The sequence below is a fragment of the Cebidichthys violaceus genome, unplaced genomic scaffold, assembly GCF_023349555.1.
Source record: "Cebidichthys violaceus isolate CVI_PGR_0920_01 unplaced genomic scaffold, fCebVio1.0.p SCAF_31, whole genome shotgun sequence".
Taxonomy (NCBI): domain Eukaryota; kingdom Metazoa; phylum Chordata; class Actinopteri; order Perciformes; family Stichaeidae; genus Cebidichthys; species Cebidichthys violaceus.
The window spans coordinates 2963212-2983330 of NW_027176495.1; the positions used below are offsets into that span (position 1 = coordinate 2963212).

Sequence of the window (20119 nt, forward strand, 5' to 3'; positions counted from 1 at the left end):
TCCTCTGGTAATCATCTTGAGACTCCTCAGATTCATCTGGCAACCCTTTAGGTGTCCTGATCCTCAGTTTTGGAACCATTGTCTTCATAAATTATTCAAACATCAATTTATAGTTTATTTTGTTAAAACAATAACCTACAGCTACTAGTCGTGCTACTGATATCCCCAAATATTACCGTGCTAAAGATGGCTGTAATATTTGGTTGTCATCAAAAGAGGGCGCCAAAATACAAAACATATTCAAGCATTTCCCTAGAAAGAAGCCTGATTTTATAGTTGTTAGTTTATCATTTGTACCAACATATATTGTGTTATTTAAACATTGTTTTTTAGCAATTAACATACATGTGACTAAGCCTGAAAAAAGCGAATAATGAGATCACGAATTGATCTTATATATTGAGTTCTGTCATGAATTAAAACAATAACAGCCTATTGTTTCTTAATAATACACAACCCTTTCAGAACAAATCTTGTCAACAGTGCATCCATCACAGGTCAATAAACCACAGCCAGTCCTAGCAATAGTGAGCTCATTAGCCATCAAGTCATTAGTTCGAGTCACCGCGCTGACGCTCCTTTGAACTGGAGCACCGTGGACTGACAGCTCATCAGCTGACTGGGACACGCCCTCACCTTTAGAGACGTGCGGTAGGTGCATGTCCCTCAGCTGGTTGCCAGTCTCTGTGAGGGGGGGAGGAACAGGGTGGGAACTTCTATCAGTCGTCTCTCTCTCTCTCTCTCTCTCTCTCTCTCTCTCTCTCTCTCTCTCTCTCTCTCTCTCTCTCTCTCTCTCTCTCTCTCTCTGCCTGCTTCCTCTCTTTTGGCGCATCCTCTCGGTCGAGCCCAGCCTGCTGTATCCGCCTCCCTGTGGTCCGGACTCGGGAGAGAGACTGGGGAATCCACCTGCCGCCGGGAGATCAGACACACCTCGGGATGGATGCCCTGAAATCCGCCGGCAGAGCGATTATCAAGAGCCCCGGAGTTCCGCGGCACACATGGGGAACTTCCAAGCACGAAAGTGAGTCGGGCAACGCGTGCATTGCAATGTTTGGATTGGGATACAATGCTGTAAAGGTGTGGGCGACGTAGCAAAGGAAGGACAACGTGTGCCTCTCTGGCTGTGGTGTGGACTGGTGTGTGTCCGCACTGAGGTGTAGACGGCTGTTCAGTTACATGCTGTGAGACTATTGTGTAGTTCAGTCTCAGTTGTAATCGCTTTACTTCCTCCTGGCTCGTCCCGCTGCCAACTGTCCTGTACCAAAACAACCAGGGTAGCTTCACGTGGATTAAAGCGAGCTTATTCTGACTGAAAGTACGTCGAAGTTCTGCTCAGATGTGTTTTATATTATTTTTTATTCTTTATTTTATTTTATTTAATATTATTGGGGTTTGGACATTTGCTCGGACAAAACACGACATTTGAAAGCATCAAAGTCGTTTTTCTCTCTTTTTTCACATTGCACAGAGAATACAATAAATCAATTTAAGAAATTGCAGATCAGTTGATAATTAAAATGATCTTTTGTTGCAGCCCTTAAATTAAATGCTATAAATCCAAATAATCTGGCAATTTGTACTTCTACCTACAACAATAGATAAATACTGAGTAACAGACTCGGTGCTGAATACATTTAAGAATGTAATTGGGACGTGAGTCTACAGTCATTCTGTTGTGTGGTTGTCTTGATCTCCCTAACACACAATAATAAGGCAGTTCACTGTGTGCCAACAGATCCTCTGCATGTATTTAAACAATATTTTCTTTCCAAATGGTTCAGAAAGTGTCGCTGTGAAAGGTTGCACCCCGGCCACGACAGTGTGAAGTGCAGGAGGTCAGGAGTGCTCCTCACACGTTGGAGTCGGGCTGCTGCAGCCTGCGGCTCTGCTGGCTCTGCTGTCTCTCCGATGTGTGAAGTGGTGTCTTGACTGCTTCCTCCCTGCAGCTGCATTGCCTGTGAGCTTCTCGCTGCCATAAATGCTAGCATGCTGTGCTGTTGCTTCTCTTTTTTTGTGCCTTATCGTGGATTCATACGTTGTGAATAATCGGCAGCCCATGCCAGCTTTAATTAAATGTGGCTGATTAATTTCACATCCAGGAAGCTGTGCTTGGTATCTTCACTCTCTATGTTCTACATACATTATTGAGTGTTAAGAGTAAGTCCTTGGGATTTAAACGTGTTCTCATTGGATTAGGGCTTTAATGATGTTAAGATGTTGGCTGCTGATGGCTGTTGGACTAAAACTTATGATCTTGGTTTTGTGCAAACATTGATGGATGTATTGTTATTATTTCCCTCAACACCACCATATTCTTCATCATTACCACGGTGACTTTACGCTGACAGAAGCTGAACAAACAAACATCACCGTGATACTGAAAGACATTATTAGGAGGAGCCTCTGCGTTGTGCTTTTCTTCTCTTATTGTAGTTTTTGTCAGAAAAGGCCGACTGATGTTGTCGGACAGAATCCAGCTGTGTTTCAGTGCCTGATGACAGAAGCGGTTTGTGTCTTCAGAGCCACCAGAGGAATTAGCCTGGTAGAAATGTGAACACAGCACTCACAAACAGTACAGACAGACAGGCTGACTGCTGAGGTCCAGGAGCTATCAGCAGGACATTTGGAGAGAGGACAGCGTCTGTATGCCAGCATGTGGCGACGCCTCAAAGCTGCCTGTCGGAATGCAAATGAGGCAACGTTGCAGCTGCTTGGCTCATCCACGCAAATTAGGTGTGATCAAAGTTGTAGAAAAAAAAGAGCTGAATTATTTGTGTCCTGCCTGGATGAGAGGACCGGTCACCTTAGTTAAATAACCACATCTAATGAAAATAAGCAGTTAATCTGTGGACAGCTCTGACTGTGACTGTGTCTTGATACGTTGTTTAACACATTATGTAGAGACTTAGTCATATGACCCATTTGAACTTCCAGCAGGGACTTATGAGTTTCTGTTGAAAGTTCAAATGGTAAAGCTTTTTCATTTTAAATGACGCTGTAATGTGAAGGTGAGTTGAGAGGGAAGCATATGATTGGATGATGATGATGACTTTTTTTAGGGGCAACGTCCCTCCAAAGTCATTTGAAAAAGCTTTTACTAAATATACCGGCGTGATTCATTTGGTTGCCCCCTGACCTTTCTGTGACACCACTGTGAGGTCAAACGTCCCCTGGACAGTGAATGGACACTTAACATGTCAGTCTAATGTCTAAATGAGCACCAGGGTGCGTTGAATGTTAAAGCCATGGTTACAATCTTTCTAGGTTGCACCGAGTAACACAACCAACACAGCACAGCACTGAATGACATGCAGTGAGGTTAACTTAAAGGCTGCAGCAGCGAGGTAAACGTGTATAGAAACTAAAGGTGTTGTTTGCCAGTATAATGGAATCATCACTTAACTATCAGCCCTTATGCACAAAGAAAAAACAAAAAGATGGTTTCCCTTTTTGTGGAGCAGTAGAGGCTCCATACAGTAATATTCAGATCAGCACATTTTAGATGTTCATTCTGAGACGGGCATGTCAGAAAATATGAATATGCCGCAAATTGCTTCACATACGTCATGTGACCAAATGGATATTAAAGTCCCAACTGAACATATTGTTATTGCTTGGGTACTTTGTGAAATTGCTGAGAAAATATATCCAGGAAGCGAAGAGGAGGTGAGGAGACGAGTGTTTGTCAGGCACACAACGGTCTTTATTTAAGGCTTGAACAGGAAAATAACTTCTGAAATGCAACTCTGATGGAGCCTGTGATTAAACAGAAAACACTTTTCTTCCTGCTGTCGCAGCTTTCTCTCTTGCAGTAGGTGCCAAACATTATGCATTGTCTCTTTTTGTGAGGGTCCTGCAAGCCTGCATACATCTATAAGGATCATTTATGCAACAGCCACATACGTCTAAATGACCCAAAGCCATTAGTTTAGCATGAAGGTAAGGCCAGCAGTGTTGTGTGTTTCCTGTCTGTAAAGAGCTCAAATAGAAAGACGGTTGAAATGTAATGTTAGCTTCTGAAGTACTTTATTGTCACCGTTCCTAATGTGCATTTTAAATGCCGGGTTCTGCTTACAGTGTGCAGGTCTGACTGATCAGCACCTGTGACAACTATTACACCCAAATCTCCTCTTCTGAGTCATGAGAAGTCAAATCCACGATGATCCGTTGATGTATTGAGTTACACTAGTAAAAAAACGTTTTCACTCTACCTCACTACCATTAAAGTATCTATTTATGGAGATGCATGAAGCCGGTCTTCAGTTCTTTAGCCAACAGAGAACCGACACGTACCGCACCTCCCCATCGCCCCTCGTGGTCGTCTGTTGTCATCTGTTGAGGTCACAGCCACTGGCAGGAGGGAGGAGGACACAGCATGTGCCTGGAGTACAAGCCTTCCCTTTGGATCACATCATGTAAAAGCGGTGCAGAACTTTCTGTATCTCAGGATACACACACACACACACACACACACACACACACACACACACACACACACACACACACACACACACACACACACACACACACACACACACACATTTGCCCTTGGCACCGAGGATGTGCGTGCTGTACAGTCTGCATCAGTTTAAAATGGTGTAGCTGTGGGACAGACTGAGTTGAATCCAGAAATGCTGCATCCTTCGGTCCACGATTGTTTCTTTTTGTAAATATCAAAGCTTGCTTCTGCTGCACAGCTGTGTTCTCAATATCAAAGAAAAACAAGAAGCTTCTTTTAGTTCTTGAATTCATATTTCAAGTGTGTTTTTATTGCAGAGAGATTGTTGGAAACTCTGGCAGCAAATACAGCCTGCAGGTCCAATACAGCTGACAGGGCCTGACTGAATGACATGCAGGAGTCAGCGGTGTCACTTAGCACTGACCCTCGAGGAGCAATTATCTCTCAATGGCTTGTTAAGGCTCTGTATCCGGTGAGTCAGGGACACACCAGTGAAGAGGAGAACGGGCAGAAGCAACGGGAGGGATTCTACAGGATGATGATAGAGGGAATGTCAGCAATACATTAGGAATGAGAGGGATGCATGTGGGGTTACTGTGTAGCAAACTACAGCGGATGCCTCAGCTTTTAATGTGATTTAAAAAGATGTTGATAGTTGGGGGCTGATGGAGCATTTGTATTGGTGTTATGATGCAGAGTTAACGAGTCATCAGTGCTTCTTTAAATAACAAATACCGTATAGTCTTTCTGGAAACTAATGTAAAAAGAGATTTTACCCAAATCACAGAAAGCATATTTCCCCACCGCCCCCAGTAGACGGCTTAGTTTGATCCGCCCATCATGTTTTTCTCTGAGATATACTTTTTCTCAGTTTTCCACTACAGTACAATAGCGGGGGATGCAATTTAGTTTGTGTTGCTAATAGAGCTGCAACTAAGAATTATTGTCATTATTGATTTACCTGCCAATTATTACTTTTCAATTATTTATATAGAGAATTTTTGGTATTTTTAATTCTTTTTTGCTTTAAAAATGACTAAACCGTCTAGTCAAATATCCAAATAGTTGCAGATTATTTTGCCGATCGACTAATCGATCACTGTACTAATTTTCCAACTCTTCTTGCCTTAACCAGTGAAAATCAAAAAGGTCTTTGTCCTAGTTTCCTCTGAATAACTCTAAAAGTTTGCTGAGAACAAGTTTAGTGGAACTCATTTGCATAATCTTTGCAGCGCCTGAATGCTAGCTGGCTAGGTCCTGGATTTATTTAACATCATGTCTGCAGGAAAGGTTGAATTTGCATACAGTACATGACCTTTTACAGCAATGCCCTGTTTACATCTACACACACACAATGTACCAAGAGTAGACAGACAGAATAAACAGCATTTTTACAATAACATCAACCGTGTTGAAGACAACAAACTCAAAGCTAAGGAAATAGCTGAGATGCGTTGATAACCTGGTGGTGCAGCATTTCCAGTTTGAAGGAGAAACACTCTGCAGGATCTATGTAGCGTATAACCATTCAGTCATTTATACGACCAGTTAAAGTCAATATGTGCTCTTAGCTGAGCTTCAGAGTATCAGATGACCATTTAACTAAGCAGATTTCACACCTGTACGCTGCATAAATCACACTTATCAGTCTCACCAGTCGCAGACTGAGGTTAGATGAGATAATGAAGGCCTGCTAATGGGTTTTCATGGAGCGGCTTTGAAATAAGAAATCAATTAAACAGGTTCTCATTGAAGATTTAAGTTATTTAAACCCATTGTGTATTCCTCAATGTCCTTAGACTTCAGGACTCAAAAAGCTCACAGTTATCATGAGATAATCAGAATTTGGTCTTTTTGCATATGAAGTTTGGCAAAATTACTCAGTAAACGTGATGTTAAAATGCACTTTTATTTAGCTGTATGAATAATGGCGGCGATGATTTTGTGTGAGTGCGTGACCTTTTTGACACTGCATGAGCTAAATCCCCCAACAGTGTGATTAGTTGGATTATTGTCAAAAGCACAGCTACCTCAGTGACAGCTCTGCACAGACTCGGTCTGCTTCCTGCGCTTACTCGGCTTTTTACCCCACTTGGTTTTTCATTTTTGTGGAACTTTATGCACATTTTCAGTGACGGTCTTCCTTCATTATTTCCTATGTTGTGTCTCTGACATAGAAAATCATTGTCCTGCTCTTCTATTACCACGCTGCCTTCCCACTGTGGTCCAGACTGAAATATGTCTCCAACCATCAGAAATGTTTAAACATTCCCGTTCCTCTCGGGATGAATTGTAATAACTTTACTGAGACCCTGACGTTTTATCTAACGTCATCATCAGGTCCTCATTTCACTTTGTATTTAGTGCTAAATGGCAAATTCTATAACATGCTGAACTAAGATGAGGAACCTGGTAAACATTTTGTCTGAGAAACATCAGCATGTTAGCGTTGTTAGCATGCTCATGTTAGCATTTAGCTAAACACACTGCGGTTCTACTGCGGTACAACCTCACAGCGCTGCTAGCATGTAGAGCGGTCACTGGACTACTGTCTGTTTCTCTTACTGTAGCTAATATTTAGAGTGAATCTGTTATCTCTGTAACAAATGCTAAATGTGTTGTTTCCACCGTTATGAATAGTTCAGATTACGAAGGTGATTGTGGTTTGATACAGCATTAAATGGATTTAGTCACATTAAACATGCTTGGAACAAGTCAAATGAAGCTCTAGTTTGTTTGGGCAGGTGAGAACAAGGCTGTTTAACCTGACCACACTTAATGCTCCTCTCCTCATGTTTTAATTTGAATATTGTGAAATTGAATAATGTCTCATTCTTTTTCTGTCCTGTCTGGGTTTAATCAAAGCTTAGTGGGAGTCCTTCTGAGCTCTATTCCACAAGTATCATGTCTGTATTAATGCCTTAAATCCCCAGTGTGCCGAGGAGAGTCACCTTAAATAAAACCTTGTGGTTTAAGGATAACAAGACACTTTGGAATAAGGATGAAGGATCTAACAAGATGTGCGTGTTTGTGCGTGTTTGTGCGGCTGTGACTATATTATCAGGGGTTTGGTTCAATCTTTTAAAGCCTGTTTTTCATGTAGTTGGAAAGGTCACTGCAAATGTTACTTAAAATGTGTCTCTCAGAACAACAACTGCCGTATTGATTTTGTTGTATCTTAGTTGAAATTGAGTTATTGGAGGATCAACACTCATGTATACTGAATCCAACTTTTCATGTTGGCTACTTTTTTTTTGAAGCTGCGAGTATATTTTCTTCACTGTTGCACTCCACAAATATTGATTTTGAAAGCCTCGGCCTCATGTTATTAAAAACTGCTCCACATCATATTCTTTATTGATTTTCTTTGTGAGACCCTTGAGAGTTGCATTATGGCAAGTGTGTAACATTATGTCAAAGCCCCCAGTGTATATATATTATGTGCTGTAAGTGGTTATGTTTGGTAACTCATCTGTTTTTCGTTTAAAGTCTTCTAGGTTATCTAAGCCTACGTTTTTTCACTGAACCAGTAGTAACATTGACAGCTGAGGGCATCCTTCACTCCGACAGTCTGAACACAGATTAAGTACATGTCTGGCTCCTTGTTTCACCTCCAGAAACACCAACACCTGTAATCAAAGCACAGTGTTAGTGTCCTGTATGCAGCTCATTATTATTCTGCTCTGGTCAGTCTCTTTGGACTGTTTTTAGCACCAACAAGGTTCCCCCGGCCCGAAGTAAAGTGAATTATGCAACACAAGGACACTGAGAGACCCTATCTTGAGAGAGCTGCTGCAACAACACGCACACACACGCGCACGCACACACACACACACACACACACACACACACACACACACACACACACACACACACACACACACACACACATCCAGCCTCCTGCTCAGTGTGGAGAGTGAAGTCCTAACACCCGAGTCCTCTTTCTGTTTGATTTCCATGGCAGTTGTCTGTGAAGTGGGAAATGCTGTCACTCCGGTGTAACAGTCTTTCTGAGCGTGTTTTCTATTGTCATTCTGTCGGTGTGTGTGTGTGTGTGTGTGTGTGTGTGTGTGTGTGTGTGTGTGTGTGTGTGTGTGTGTGTGTGAGAGAGAGTGTGAGTGAGTGTGTATATGTGCGTGAGTGTGTGTGCCTTTCAGCTGAACCTGCTTCTCCACTGGAGAGCTAAATCCCATCTCCGTGTTCTGTTCCTCTGAAAAATTCAAACTCCCTTCACCATTTCTGACACATCATGTCCCCATCTGAGCTCAGCACCAAGAGCCGAGTTACCTACTCCTAAATATAACTCTGTACCGTCACTGGGAAAATGGAAAACGTTTGTATTGCTGTGTAGAAACATGGTGTGCGTGTTATACGGGTTAAAACAAAGCCCAGAAAGCCCAGCAGAAGTTATCTTGATCTACTGAAAGATTTGAGATGAGCTCTAGATGTTCAAATCAGCAGAATGTAGTGAATTACCTTTTTAACGGTTTCCTGTGAAAGTAAAGGCAAAAATATACAAATAAAATATGTATACATTAGTTTGAATGGGCCACATCCAGACTGTACGGCACAGCTCAAACACTCGCATCGATTACCCCTTCATCACCCTCGATACTCCAGGAGGTATCTGGCTGTGTCAGACCAGCATCCATCACTCAGCTGGAAGGGTCTGAAGTGATCTACCGCATGAGAGGGGATTCCTGTGGGAAGCCCTCATCTGTGAGAGATGAACTGTCTCCAATGGGATTAGCAGCTCTGGAAGGTGACTTGTTAGGCTTTGCTGTAGTAATGGAGGGAAAGCTAATGATTGCACTGGCAAAGTGGTGTTTTCCTAACACTCGGCTTGAGATCAGGACTGGGAGACCTTGGGATTTATTTTTGTTCTTTTACAAGTCACAGCCCTACCCTTGAATAGAAAACAAAATATTAAAAAGAAAGCTATTGTTCCATGAAAGGGTTTCTGTCGAGGGAGCTATTTATAGTTGATGAAGATGTTGAAATGGGAGCCAGCAGACTCCAGGGGGAGAGATCTGTATCAGCAAAGAGAGAACCATGCCCTGTTTGAATTGCTAATGAAAACAATCCTACGGTTCTGAGCAATTATGCTTTATGAATAAATAGCCGCGAGGAAAGATTTCCTTCAGTATCTGCATCGTTAATGTGGTTACGTTATTTTGCCATGATTTTTACTCTTTCTCTAGTAAATCTGTACTGTACTGAGCTACACCTCATCATTGAGGTCGATTGGACCTTTTTTTCTTTTCATACGTGACAATTTATTTTTGATTTTGTCGTCAGTGGTTCAGTGTCTAAAATTCACATTTCTACCTGTAGAAACAGCTTTGGAAATGTTAAAGTAATAACTGTAGGATGAAATATGCATACAGGTCGTTATGTACCTTAATGCTTCATACTGAGATCGTAGAAATAGGCCCCTTTGTACTTCCTGTTGCAGTGTTTGTTATTACAGCTGCAGACAGGAAGTAACTGACTCAGACCAAAGCTGTTGCCCTAGAAACAGAATGGCACTAAAAAGGTCTATATTGAAATCTCAAAGTATTAATTTCACAGAGAGCAGCAGTCTACATGTTAGACATAGACAAACAATAACGGCTCAATAAACAATGATCCACGGTACTTTCAATGGACATGTAGCGCCCTTTTGTCAATGATAAGCTATAACTGTCAGGAGATTGTAAACAGTCTGTGTAACAAACAATCGCTCCTCTGGCAGTGTTGTGTTTGATTAATTGAGCATTTAAATGGATGTACACAAGCTTTTCTGAATAAAGCCAGCAAGCCGGCAGACCTCAACACTGCTGTGGTTTAGGTTTTATTAGAATTAGGCAACTAAAAATACTTGTTTACGGTTAAAAGAAAGGCAGTGGAGGAATAACGGAGTCATATTCATAGCTGTGAGCTGCTGGTGTACGATGGCGGGTGTAGCGGTGAGGGTGGTTAGGATCAGGTATGGATGGAGGTATGTTAGAATAAAGTACAGATGAAGGGGTGTGGTCGGGTTTAGTCAAGCGAAGGAGAGTGGTTGAGATTAGGGTACTGGTGGGGGAGGGATTGTGAGCCATGGAGCCCCTCGGGAGAACCCCCCGGTCCAGAGACACGGGTCACCAGGTGGAGGAGTGCCCCCCCACTGGCTAAATAAAAATGGTTAAAAGTATAAAGATATACAACGCATATAGATGGTGGTCATAGTTAACAGGAACCAATGTGGTGCAATGTGGGCACAACAAGAGTTAAAACATAGACTGGTTTCATATTCAGATGAATTGTATTATTCCACACTTTGGTCCAGTGCTCCAGACATGAGGACAAATAATAAAACCACTACCACAACGTACACAATAAGATAAGAGCATACTCACATATCACCCATGTGACCATGTTCAGAATGAGACAGAATAAACAATACAGAATTCAATCCACTTCAAATGTGATATACAAGTGAAAGTGACCTGTTGATTTCACACAGGCTGATGCAGGCTTGAGGAACTAAAGAGTTCTTGTATCAATAGTGTCAGACGCCTGTTTCTCTGGGTCCGGGTGCTGCTGTGAAGGGAGTGGGTCTCATCCTGTCTAATTACTGATATGCAGATCCTGTGGAAGACATTAAAGACATTATAGGAAAGTCTTTCATCCTTTCATTTCGTTGCGATTGTGTTTTTATCATTTTCAGTAACTTACTTATCACATCGTGTCTTTCATGCTTCCAGGCACACTTAACAGTTGAATGCTGATTTTCTTTCATGTAAAAAGGACATGAATTTATTTTATCTTTGTCATTTGTGCTACATGTTAAGCTACAGCTAGGAGCCAGTGAGCTGAGGTTAGCAACGTGTAGAAACAGGGAAACAGCAGCTCTGTCCAGACCCGAAGTCAAACACTTTGGTCAGATTCAACAAATTCTCAGTTTCTGTTACATAATGCAAGTTACTTATTCCCAGTCTGTCCTGAACAACTCCAATTCATTATGTTGCCCTGGTGATACTTCCTGACAGAAGCCTCATGACTTCACTGTGTGTGTTTACAAGTATACACAAACCAAATGAAATCTCTCTATAGTCTTCAAGGATCGGAATCATCCATTTTATTGGTTTTACTTACGTATGCAGAAAATGAAAAGCCTCACAATAGCATGAGACTTCTGTCAAAAGAAATGGAAGCTTTCAGAACGTGTCTGTGCTGGAGTTAGTGCTCATAAAGGAACAAGGCACCAACATATGTTCCCTCCCCTGAAAAGCAACGTGGTCATATGACCTCCACCTGTTGGTGATGTAAGAACACACCATTAAGTAAAGTAGACCGTTTTTTGATCATATTTGCAGTCCACAGTTTCTGAGTTGCTGAACAAAAAGGAGGTTGAAGGATTGTTGAAGTGTTGGTCATACAAAGCAAGCAGTATAAAAATGTCACTTTTGGATATAGGAAATTGTAATGACCATTTTCACAGCTTCTGTTATCGTCTCAGTAAATCACTGTTATCAGATGTCATTGGGAGCATAGATTCAAGGTGGTGTGGCCCAGCTGTACCCCCTAATTGGCCCAGTAGGCCGTAAATCACTGGATGTGTAATATTAAATGTCAGAGTTGGGAGTTGGATGTACTGCTCCAGTTTGAAGCGCAAGGTAGTTCCTCCTCATCTGAGCACTTTAAATGTGGTTCGTACCCTTCCTTTGATGCCTAGCCAAAGTGTTCAGTGATGTAATGTGCAGGTACCACCTCCATGCTGCTGCTGGGCTGTTAGTGAGAGAATCAGGCTGATCCCGTGACTCCATCTTTGTTTGACGTTTGATGAGTGGCTTGGACTGTAGCTTTGATTGATGATCTGAAATATTAATAAATATTCCCAAGCCCCACTTATTATATAGTCTCTTATATTTGAAGAGGGGGATTTATTTTTTAAATGTGTGGGTTCAATTAGAGCCAGAGCAAGTGAAGAATGAGAGGCAGTAGGTGAGAGAGGTGAGTGGAGGGATAGAATTAAGAAAATGGTGAGAAGAGCGAGAGTTTGAAAGGAAGGACTAAGCTTTACTCGGTTCCCCCTCAAGGCAGAATCAGGAAACCAGTTACACCCCCCTCCCACACACTCACTCACTCACTCACTACCTCTCTGCCCACCATCTTCCCTGAACGTGCGGCCTATTTTCCCTGTCAAGGTGGTGTCCTAGATTCAAAGTTCTATCGGATGAGTAAAACAGTCAGGCAAAGAGATTGTATTGTAAGGATGTGGAGGATGGGGGTGTCACTTGGGTCTAAAAGCTGAATGTTGTTCTTATTCCATTGGATTCAAAACAAGATGCTGTGAGGAAAAATGGCCTATTTACTGACCTGTAGGGAAATTGAAAATGGGGAATGCTTTTGTTATTTTGACCCTGAAGTAGACACTTATTACAACAGTTTTTGCTCTTAACTCTGATTAACGCAGAGCCCGTTCAGGGGGCGCATATGTTTGCAGAGTGTGCCTGTTCTGGACAGGCTGATTGCTTGGCTTCTGGTATTTGGGGGGGGGGGGGGGGGGGGGGGGGGGTAGGAGTGGGCTGATTGCCTGATTACCGGAAGTGCAGCGCTGTGGAGAACTGCTCATTGACTCCAGCGAAGTGAAGAAGAGTTCGGTTGTAACGTAAGTAAATCAAGCATCCAGCGGCAGTCAATGAGCCGCGGTTTACACGCTGCAAACGACATGCTCGACTCCTGGTCCGCTGTGACCTGAAGCCCTCCCCCCCCTCCACTGCTGAACAGAGAACTCGTCACTTGTTTATGCAAAGGTTATTCATATTGAACGTGTCGCTTGTCCAAACTCGACACCGCACGTCTCGCCAAGTGTTAAACAGATCAAACGGACGGTTCTTGAGATATGCAAAGGCCACAGACAGATTCCTTATAGTTAAATGATGGCATCTTCAGGTGTGTGTGTGTGTGTGTGTGTGTGTGTGTGTGCGCGTGCGTGTGTGTGTGTGCGTGCGTGTGCGTGTGCGTGTGCGCGCGCTCAGCATGCCAGTGCATTTGCCCTTGCTAAGTCGTGCCAGTGCGCATATCTGTGCGCTCCTGTTTGTGTTTTTAATTAACCGTCAGTGTGTTCATCCAGAGCAGAATTCACAAATTCAATTACTGAGCGTGGAGCTCAAGGAGACAGCTGGTGATCACTGCATGTAGCTGAAGGCGTGCAGAGCACACGGTACCTATTATACCACAGCAGTCGGATCAGTTACTATGAAATGGCTGCACTTGTCACTTGTTCGTTCAACAGTGCTGAATATTTTACAGTGTTCAACGTCTCCGGGCAATGCTGTTATAACTTGTATTATAACTTTTATGTGAATACACTTGAGGCCCAGTGCAGCAAAATGTCCTCAAATCGCTCTGTGCCTTTTTATTGTAATGCATCGATTCCTTTAGTGCGTGTCCCAACTGTGAGGCTTTTGTGTGAACATAATGGATTCAGTGCACTTGCTGCAGCAGCCTGGGTGTGAAAGTGTTGCCAGGCATCAGTTTAATAAAGATGCAAACGTCATCCGTTCACCACCATGGCCTCAGCCCTCCCTAATCTTGTTTTGTGCTCCTTTTAAATTAGATCATCTACACACACACTCTCACACTAACACACACTCACACAGATGACAAATGAAGCATATAGAAAAATATAAGTTCAAATTGCCCATGTGCAGGCCCCCTCCCAGTATTTTCCTCAACATGTTAAAATCCAATTAGCCTCCCTCTGCTTGCGCCTGTCACTCTTATCAGCCGTCCCTCTGTAGACTCACACAGGATTTATTAAAAATTGAAGCACTCCTCTTTTAGGAGGATGATGTATTGGAAACCCTGCAGCATCAACATGAAGCCCTTTTAATAATTCATGTGTGTAGCCTGCTGAAGACACAACATGGACTGTAGCACTTCAGCATATCAGTGATGTGACATTTTAAAAAGACGCAACCATACAATACATTTGTTTGACCAAGAGTTGCTGTATCACAGCTTGGGCTGACCCAAACTGGACTGAAGGATTGATATTGGAGTTGATCAAGGTGAGGCATATTTAATTGTATGGAATTGATACTTCGCTAAGTTCCACTCTTAGGGACTGTTACCACGCCTGTCATGCTTTCCATTCTAGCACGGTGCATTCAAAAATCATAGTCATTTTTTTAATAACGGGTCTCCGATCTCTCAAAGAAGTAAACCAAACCTTCTCATTTTGGTGATAACCACTGATTTCATTGCTAGCAGATTCTATCAGCAGCAGCTAGCTGGCGCTAGCGCTAACTCCAGGAGTTGATTGCAAACAGCGTCACCAGCTGACTTTTGGATCTTCCAGTTGACTCGTTTTCAAACGCTTACAATGGAAAAGGGTCTTAAATGCTGCATACAAATACAAAATTCTGCATTATGTGAGGAACAAACAATGAGTTGGACTACGATTGCTTTCATTAAACTCAGCAGGAGAAAACTGCTATTAATCCAAACTCTAGTAGCATCGTGGCTCCCACACGGCAGATGTTCCAACTAGGAACATACTAACCTGTGGCCCTGGAAGGGTAGATGGTAATGTTAGCTGGGCTTGCTAGTGTTTGAAGCGTATGTTAATCACATAGTTTAATCCATTTGGTCCACTTTTGTTCTTGTATTTATTGTTTTGGAAATTCTAAAACCGGGCCTGTAGTGCCGAGGTATGGTTGCTAATTTATACATGAACAATATGTTGTTCAGGGGACGGGTTTCGCAATTGGCGATACCCATTTTTATATATTTTTTTCACTGAAATTCCTCCGATTTTTGGATGAGTAACCAACGACCCTCAAGTTTCCCGACGCATGTCTTTCGCTGTCATTGGCTGCAGCTCCCCGACAGGTCAGATATGTCGCCCGCTAGGTGATGCAGCTGAGAGACTCTCCGACTATCCGAGGCAAATGCCAATTTGCTTCTGAGATAGTCCGTGTTTCCCATCGGACTCTATCTTAATCATCACTTTCCACGATTCTGTCTGTGTTTTCCGCATTGCGGAAATCACAGGGCTGTAACTGAAACGTGCTGTGTTCAGTAACTGACCCTGACCTCTGAGCTCCTGTGTAGAGGGTAGATCCTGATGGATCCATAGCACATTAAAGAACCATTCATACATGGTGTGAAACTTCAGGCTCACAACCATGAATTGCTAAAAGTATTATTAAGAATAACAACTTCTATTAGACAAAATATGAGACTTTTAATCGTCACACACCTCTCATCCAGAACAGGTCGAAAGCAACCGACCGTGCTGCCCACCATCAAAGCATTTAATAACATGAAATGCGCTCTCTGGTTTTGAAGCAGCCCCCATAGTATGATTGAAGATTAGTTAATAATTCAGAGCCGTTGGAAGCGTTGTTAGGGGATGGTGTTCTCTGCTGTTCGCCTTCACAGCTGCATGGGGCCTGCCAGTGACAGATGGCTGAGCCCATTTGGAGAATTTGGTGCCAGTAAAGCCCAGTAGAGTGTTAGACAGCCATTGTGTTTGTGTCTCTTCATCTTTCTTTCTCTCTCTCTCTTTAAATATCACAATCATTTCAGTGTGTGTTTGGGCAGAAATACCTCTGGACAGGGGAAACATAGGCTCTATATGACTATTTATCAGATGGTTATGCATGCGTTTTGTGGTTGTCTTTATCGCGGCGACATTGCTATGAAATGTGGCTCGTGTTTCACTTATCGCCCCATTAAGTTTATCACAGAATGTGGTCCGTTTCATAGTTTGGTAAGCTATCCGTCTCCTGATGCTCCACTGTGGGGTGTCCAGGTGTCTTTGGGAGATATGTCAGGCTCTCTGCATGAGGACAGCTCTGTGCTACCTGTTGGAAGTCCCAGCAACAGCAAGACGTTGCAGCCATTCTGTTTACCAGAGCGCAGCTGATAGCGGGTTTGTTGGGGCTCTGCAGCATGTCTCCTGTGAGAAGAGAATGATAACAGATGTCAGTTAAATAGGATGTAAGCACAGTGTGGGATGCCAGGGTCCCTTATGGATGGATTCATAGACGAAGTAAACCATAAGCCACGTGTTTATACTCTCAGAGAGTTTATTATTGTATTCTTATCTTCCAGCGCACACTTTTTCTACTTCTACAAGTTTAGAAGACGACGACTTGCAGAGCTCCGACATTCCAGGCACTGCAAAAAAATTAAAACATTTCTTAATATAATTTTTGCAAAAGTCTGTATATCCACACAGCACTGTGTGCTAACCCTCATGCTGTCTGCGCTGATTATTGTAAGCGGTCTGCTCAACAAACAATGCAATGTAGATACTTTTTAAATGTAGTTTATTTCAAAGAGATCTTTCCTAACATGTAAATCCTTTTTCAAAATGAATTTAATCCCATGCACGGAGTCATATGACAAAGTGGATTATGTAACATGTTCATCTATCGTTATCAAGCATCCGTCCACAACTATTTGAGCTGATAATTGTTCCGGATATTATATTTAGTAAAGCACATTTCACTACAGAATTCTTTTCATTATATAACCTTGTTTAGCCAGATCAGGGCATTTTGGTGACATCCTTTGTCCTTTGTGTTTTTGTCCAAACAGAGCTGCCAGAGAACTGGACGGACACCAAGGAGACTCTGCTGGAGGGGATGGTGTTCAACGTGAAGTACCTGGGCATGACTCTGGTGGGCCAGCCCAAAGGAGAGGAGATGGCCTCAGCTGCCATTCGCAGAATAGTTGCCACGGTGAGTCACCGGTCTCCTTCTGACTCATACGACGTTATAATGGAAGTTATGTCGACGCTTGCATGCACAACATGCTTTGATTTCATAGTAAGCACAGAACACGGTACACACAATAGAGCTGATTCTGATGTTTGAAAACGGAGTTGCATATAAATCTGTAGGCAAGGTCAGCATCTTGAATAGCAACGAGAAATTTCACAAGTGACATTGTGAAGATTTCAATTACGCCGATGCTTTTTATAGAAATTCTCTTGGGGATTTGTGAAATTACAGCCTCACACTGCAGTGCATAATATTTGAATGACTACTTGTCAAATGCAGATTTGAATGCCGGTTATTCTGATGATGCAGGACAATATTTGTCAGGATAGTCATTGTATGATACATTGGTAAATTGTTGCACCGTATCTACAGTATAATACAACTTGTACTATACTATACACTACAACAGTAGTCACTGCCACCTCAGTAAAGGTATTCTCATGGCAAAAAAATCATAATCATACAATTCAGTATTCAGTGTTGCCTCTCAAGTTAGCATGTTGGACAAACAGGCCATTCAAGAGGAAAAGTACAAATTTAAAAGTTCTGTAAAATATTGAATTGACCAGCAGAATGACTTTTAAACCGCGTCATTCACCTGTAACGTTCTGTAACTCTCTTGGCATGGAGTTATAGTTGAGTCATGTTTATATCAAGGTCAGCAACATAGCTGCTAATCCAGGATTATCAGTGGTTGCACACGTGCAGCAGTCAAACCACTGATATGATGTTTACTTTATCACACTGAGCCACATGGGGGATTTCTACATCAATCCAGAATCCTGTCCGTTTTCACAGTTCTGTTTTGAAAACTGTGAACAAACTAATTGCATGTTTTTGTGAGCATACTTCTTATTCCCTCTTCCCATCTTTCTTCCATGCTCACACACCTGCACACCTTTTTCACTGAGCGCTGCCAACAATAAGAAGGCCTAATCTGCCGGAAGGCTTTCTCTACAGAAAGAAAAGCCAATCATAACCCCCCCCCCACACACACACACACTTCTCAATTAGAGACTGAACCGAACCTAATGGCAGGATTAAGATTCAATTGATTTTTACCAGGACAGGAAAAGTAACTCAGTTGTCTCTGTCTGTTCCCTTGGAAACCAATCAACCTAAATGGGATTACTGAATACATTTGTGACTTTTCCATTTGCTCCATGCTTCATTCAGGCATGATAAGACAAGACAGAGGGACCAAGCGTAGAAAGAAAGGCTGAATTTGGCGTGTCTCAAGCTGACAGATTTTTTATTTTTTTTTGCCTTGTGGCACGACATACGAACATGACCGAAGAAAACGTGGTTGTTAGCACTTCCTCCATGAAGGAGCTGCCTCAGTGTCTCTCTATTATACCTTTCCCATATTTGAAGTGGTTTTAAGCAGAATAGGCTGTTCCTCGTCACCGTCTCCGGGGCACCGATCCTGCTGTCCTTCAGAAGTCCTTGTTTCTGTTTAAGCAAAGATCCCACTTCTTTTCATCCTCAGCTCCTCTTCCCTGTTGGCCTTTACTTCACCTTCTGCAGAAATGAAAGAGTTCTCATGCAGGCTGAATGTAGAAATGTGCAGTTTAATGATGAAATCATTTCTTTCTTCTTCCCCTTCTGTATTCCTTCACAGTCGCTCGACTGATTCTTAACCTGATACCATTTGGATGTGAAACTAAACGGCTCTCATTTGCTTGCTAATTGCATGCTAAGGAGGTCATTGTCATTGTCGAAAGGCGCTCTCACAGACCGCAAGCTCAGCACTATGGCCGTATTTTCTGAAACACCAGATGGAGCAGAGCGGCAGGGGGAGTGAGGGGGCTGCCAGCCCGACCTCGAGCTGCAATGTGTAGCCTTCATTCTGGGCTACACATTGCAGCTTTCCTCCCCCAAGCTCCGCCACCTTTTTATAAATCCCCCACATTTCTGGGACAACTCATGCAGGCCGCCTAGTTTAGCTCGGCAGCCACTGTAGCATTTGAGGGTTTTTTGGTGTTTTATCAGAAGTAAGATCATCTTAAATTGATGTCAGAGTGACAGGGTAGCTCTTGGGCACGATGTTCTCTATTTGATGTAAATGTGTTTTTATATTTCATGTTCACAGGCCAGGGCCAGTGCTAAGAAGTTTCGTAAAGTAACATTGACGGTCTCACCGAAGGGCATCATCCTGACAGACACAGAGACTACAGACCTCATAGAAAATGTCTCCATATACAGGTAAATAAGAAAATACTGTGTTCTGTAATACGTCTGTGCTTTTACATGTTACAAGTGGCAGTGAGCTCATTTAGGACCATTACTTTCATGCAAATAATTGGAACCATCAAAGCATTAAGAAGCCGATGCACTGCATGCAGAAGTCAACATTTTCAGTTACCTCAAAGAGAAAATGCCTGACTTTATAAGGATGGGTGTGCAATATGAAATGATGCATAGTCACGTAACAATGGTTCATTAGATGGATGGTTCATAAACTAGAGTATTGCTATTCCGTATTGAATTTTGGGCCATCATCTAAGCATAACGATGCTCATAATCCCTCAAGTTGAGTCCTACAAACAAAGAAGTGGCTTCATCTGATACACGAAGAAACTGATATCCTCTATCTAGGTCACTTTGCTCTCGGCCCATCGCTTGGACTCCTTTCGCAGGATTAAACCAAACAGTTTCTGCTCAGAGCCAGTTGTGAATCTCATGTTTGATCAATTCACTGGGAAACCAATAATGGGAGGGCAGGTGGGGGTCGCCTAGGGGACGTCTGATACTGTCTCTCTGGGTCAATGAAAGCTAACCTCTTCCAGTCTACCAAATCAGTAAACTGTGTGTGTGTGTGTGTGTGTGTGTGTGTGTGTGTGATTTGCTGGCTGGCTTTCCCTCTCTGGATAGCATTCTGTATTATAGACAAGTC

The 20119-nt window shown here is 42.6% G+C and overlaps 1 protein-coding gene across 1 annotated transcript in view; it reads left to right on the forward strand.

The window, feature by feature from the left end:
* Positions 1-840: 840 nt before the first annotated feature.
* The window catches only part of si:dkey-71h2.2 (low density lipoprotein receptor adapter protein 1), a 35900-nt gene continuing 16621 nt past the window's right edge, over positions 841-20119 (forward strand). The window contains exons 1-3 of the mRNA XM_068724669.1: positions 841-1021; positions 17039-17181; positions 19316-19428. Coding sequence (XP_068580770.1) covers positions 937-1021; positions 17039-17181; positions 19316-19428 — 341 coding nt within the window. The 5' untranslated portion in view covers positions 841-936. The remainder of the gene's footprint in view (positions 1022-17038; positions 17182-19315; positions 19429-20119) is intronic.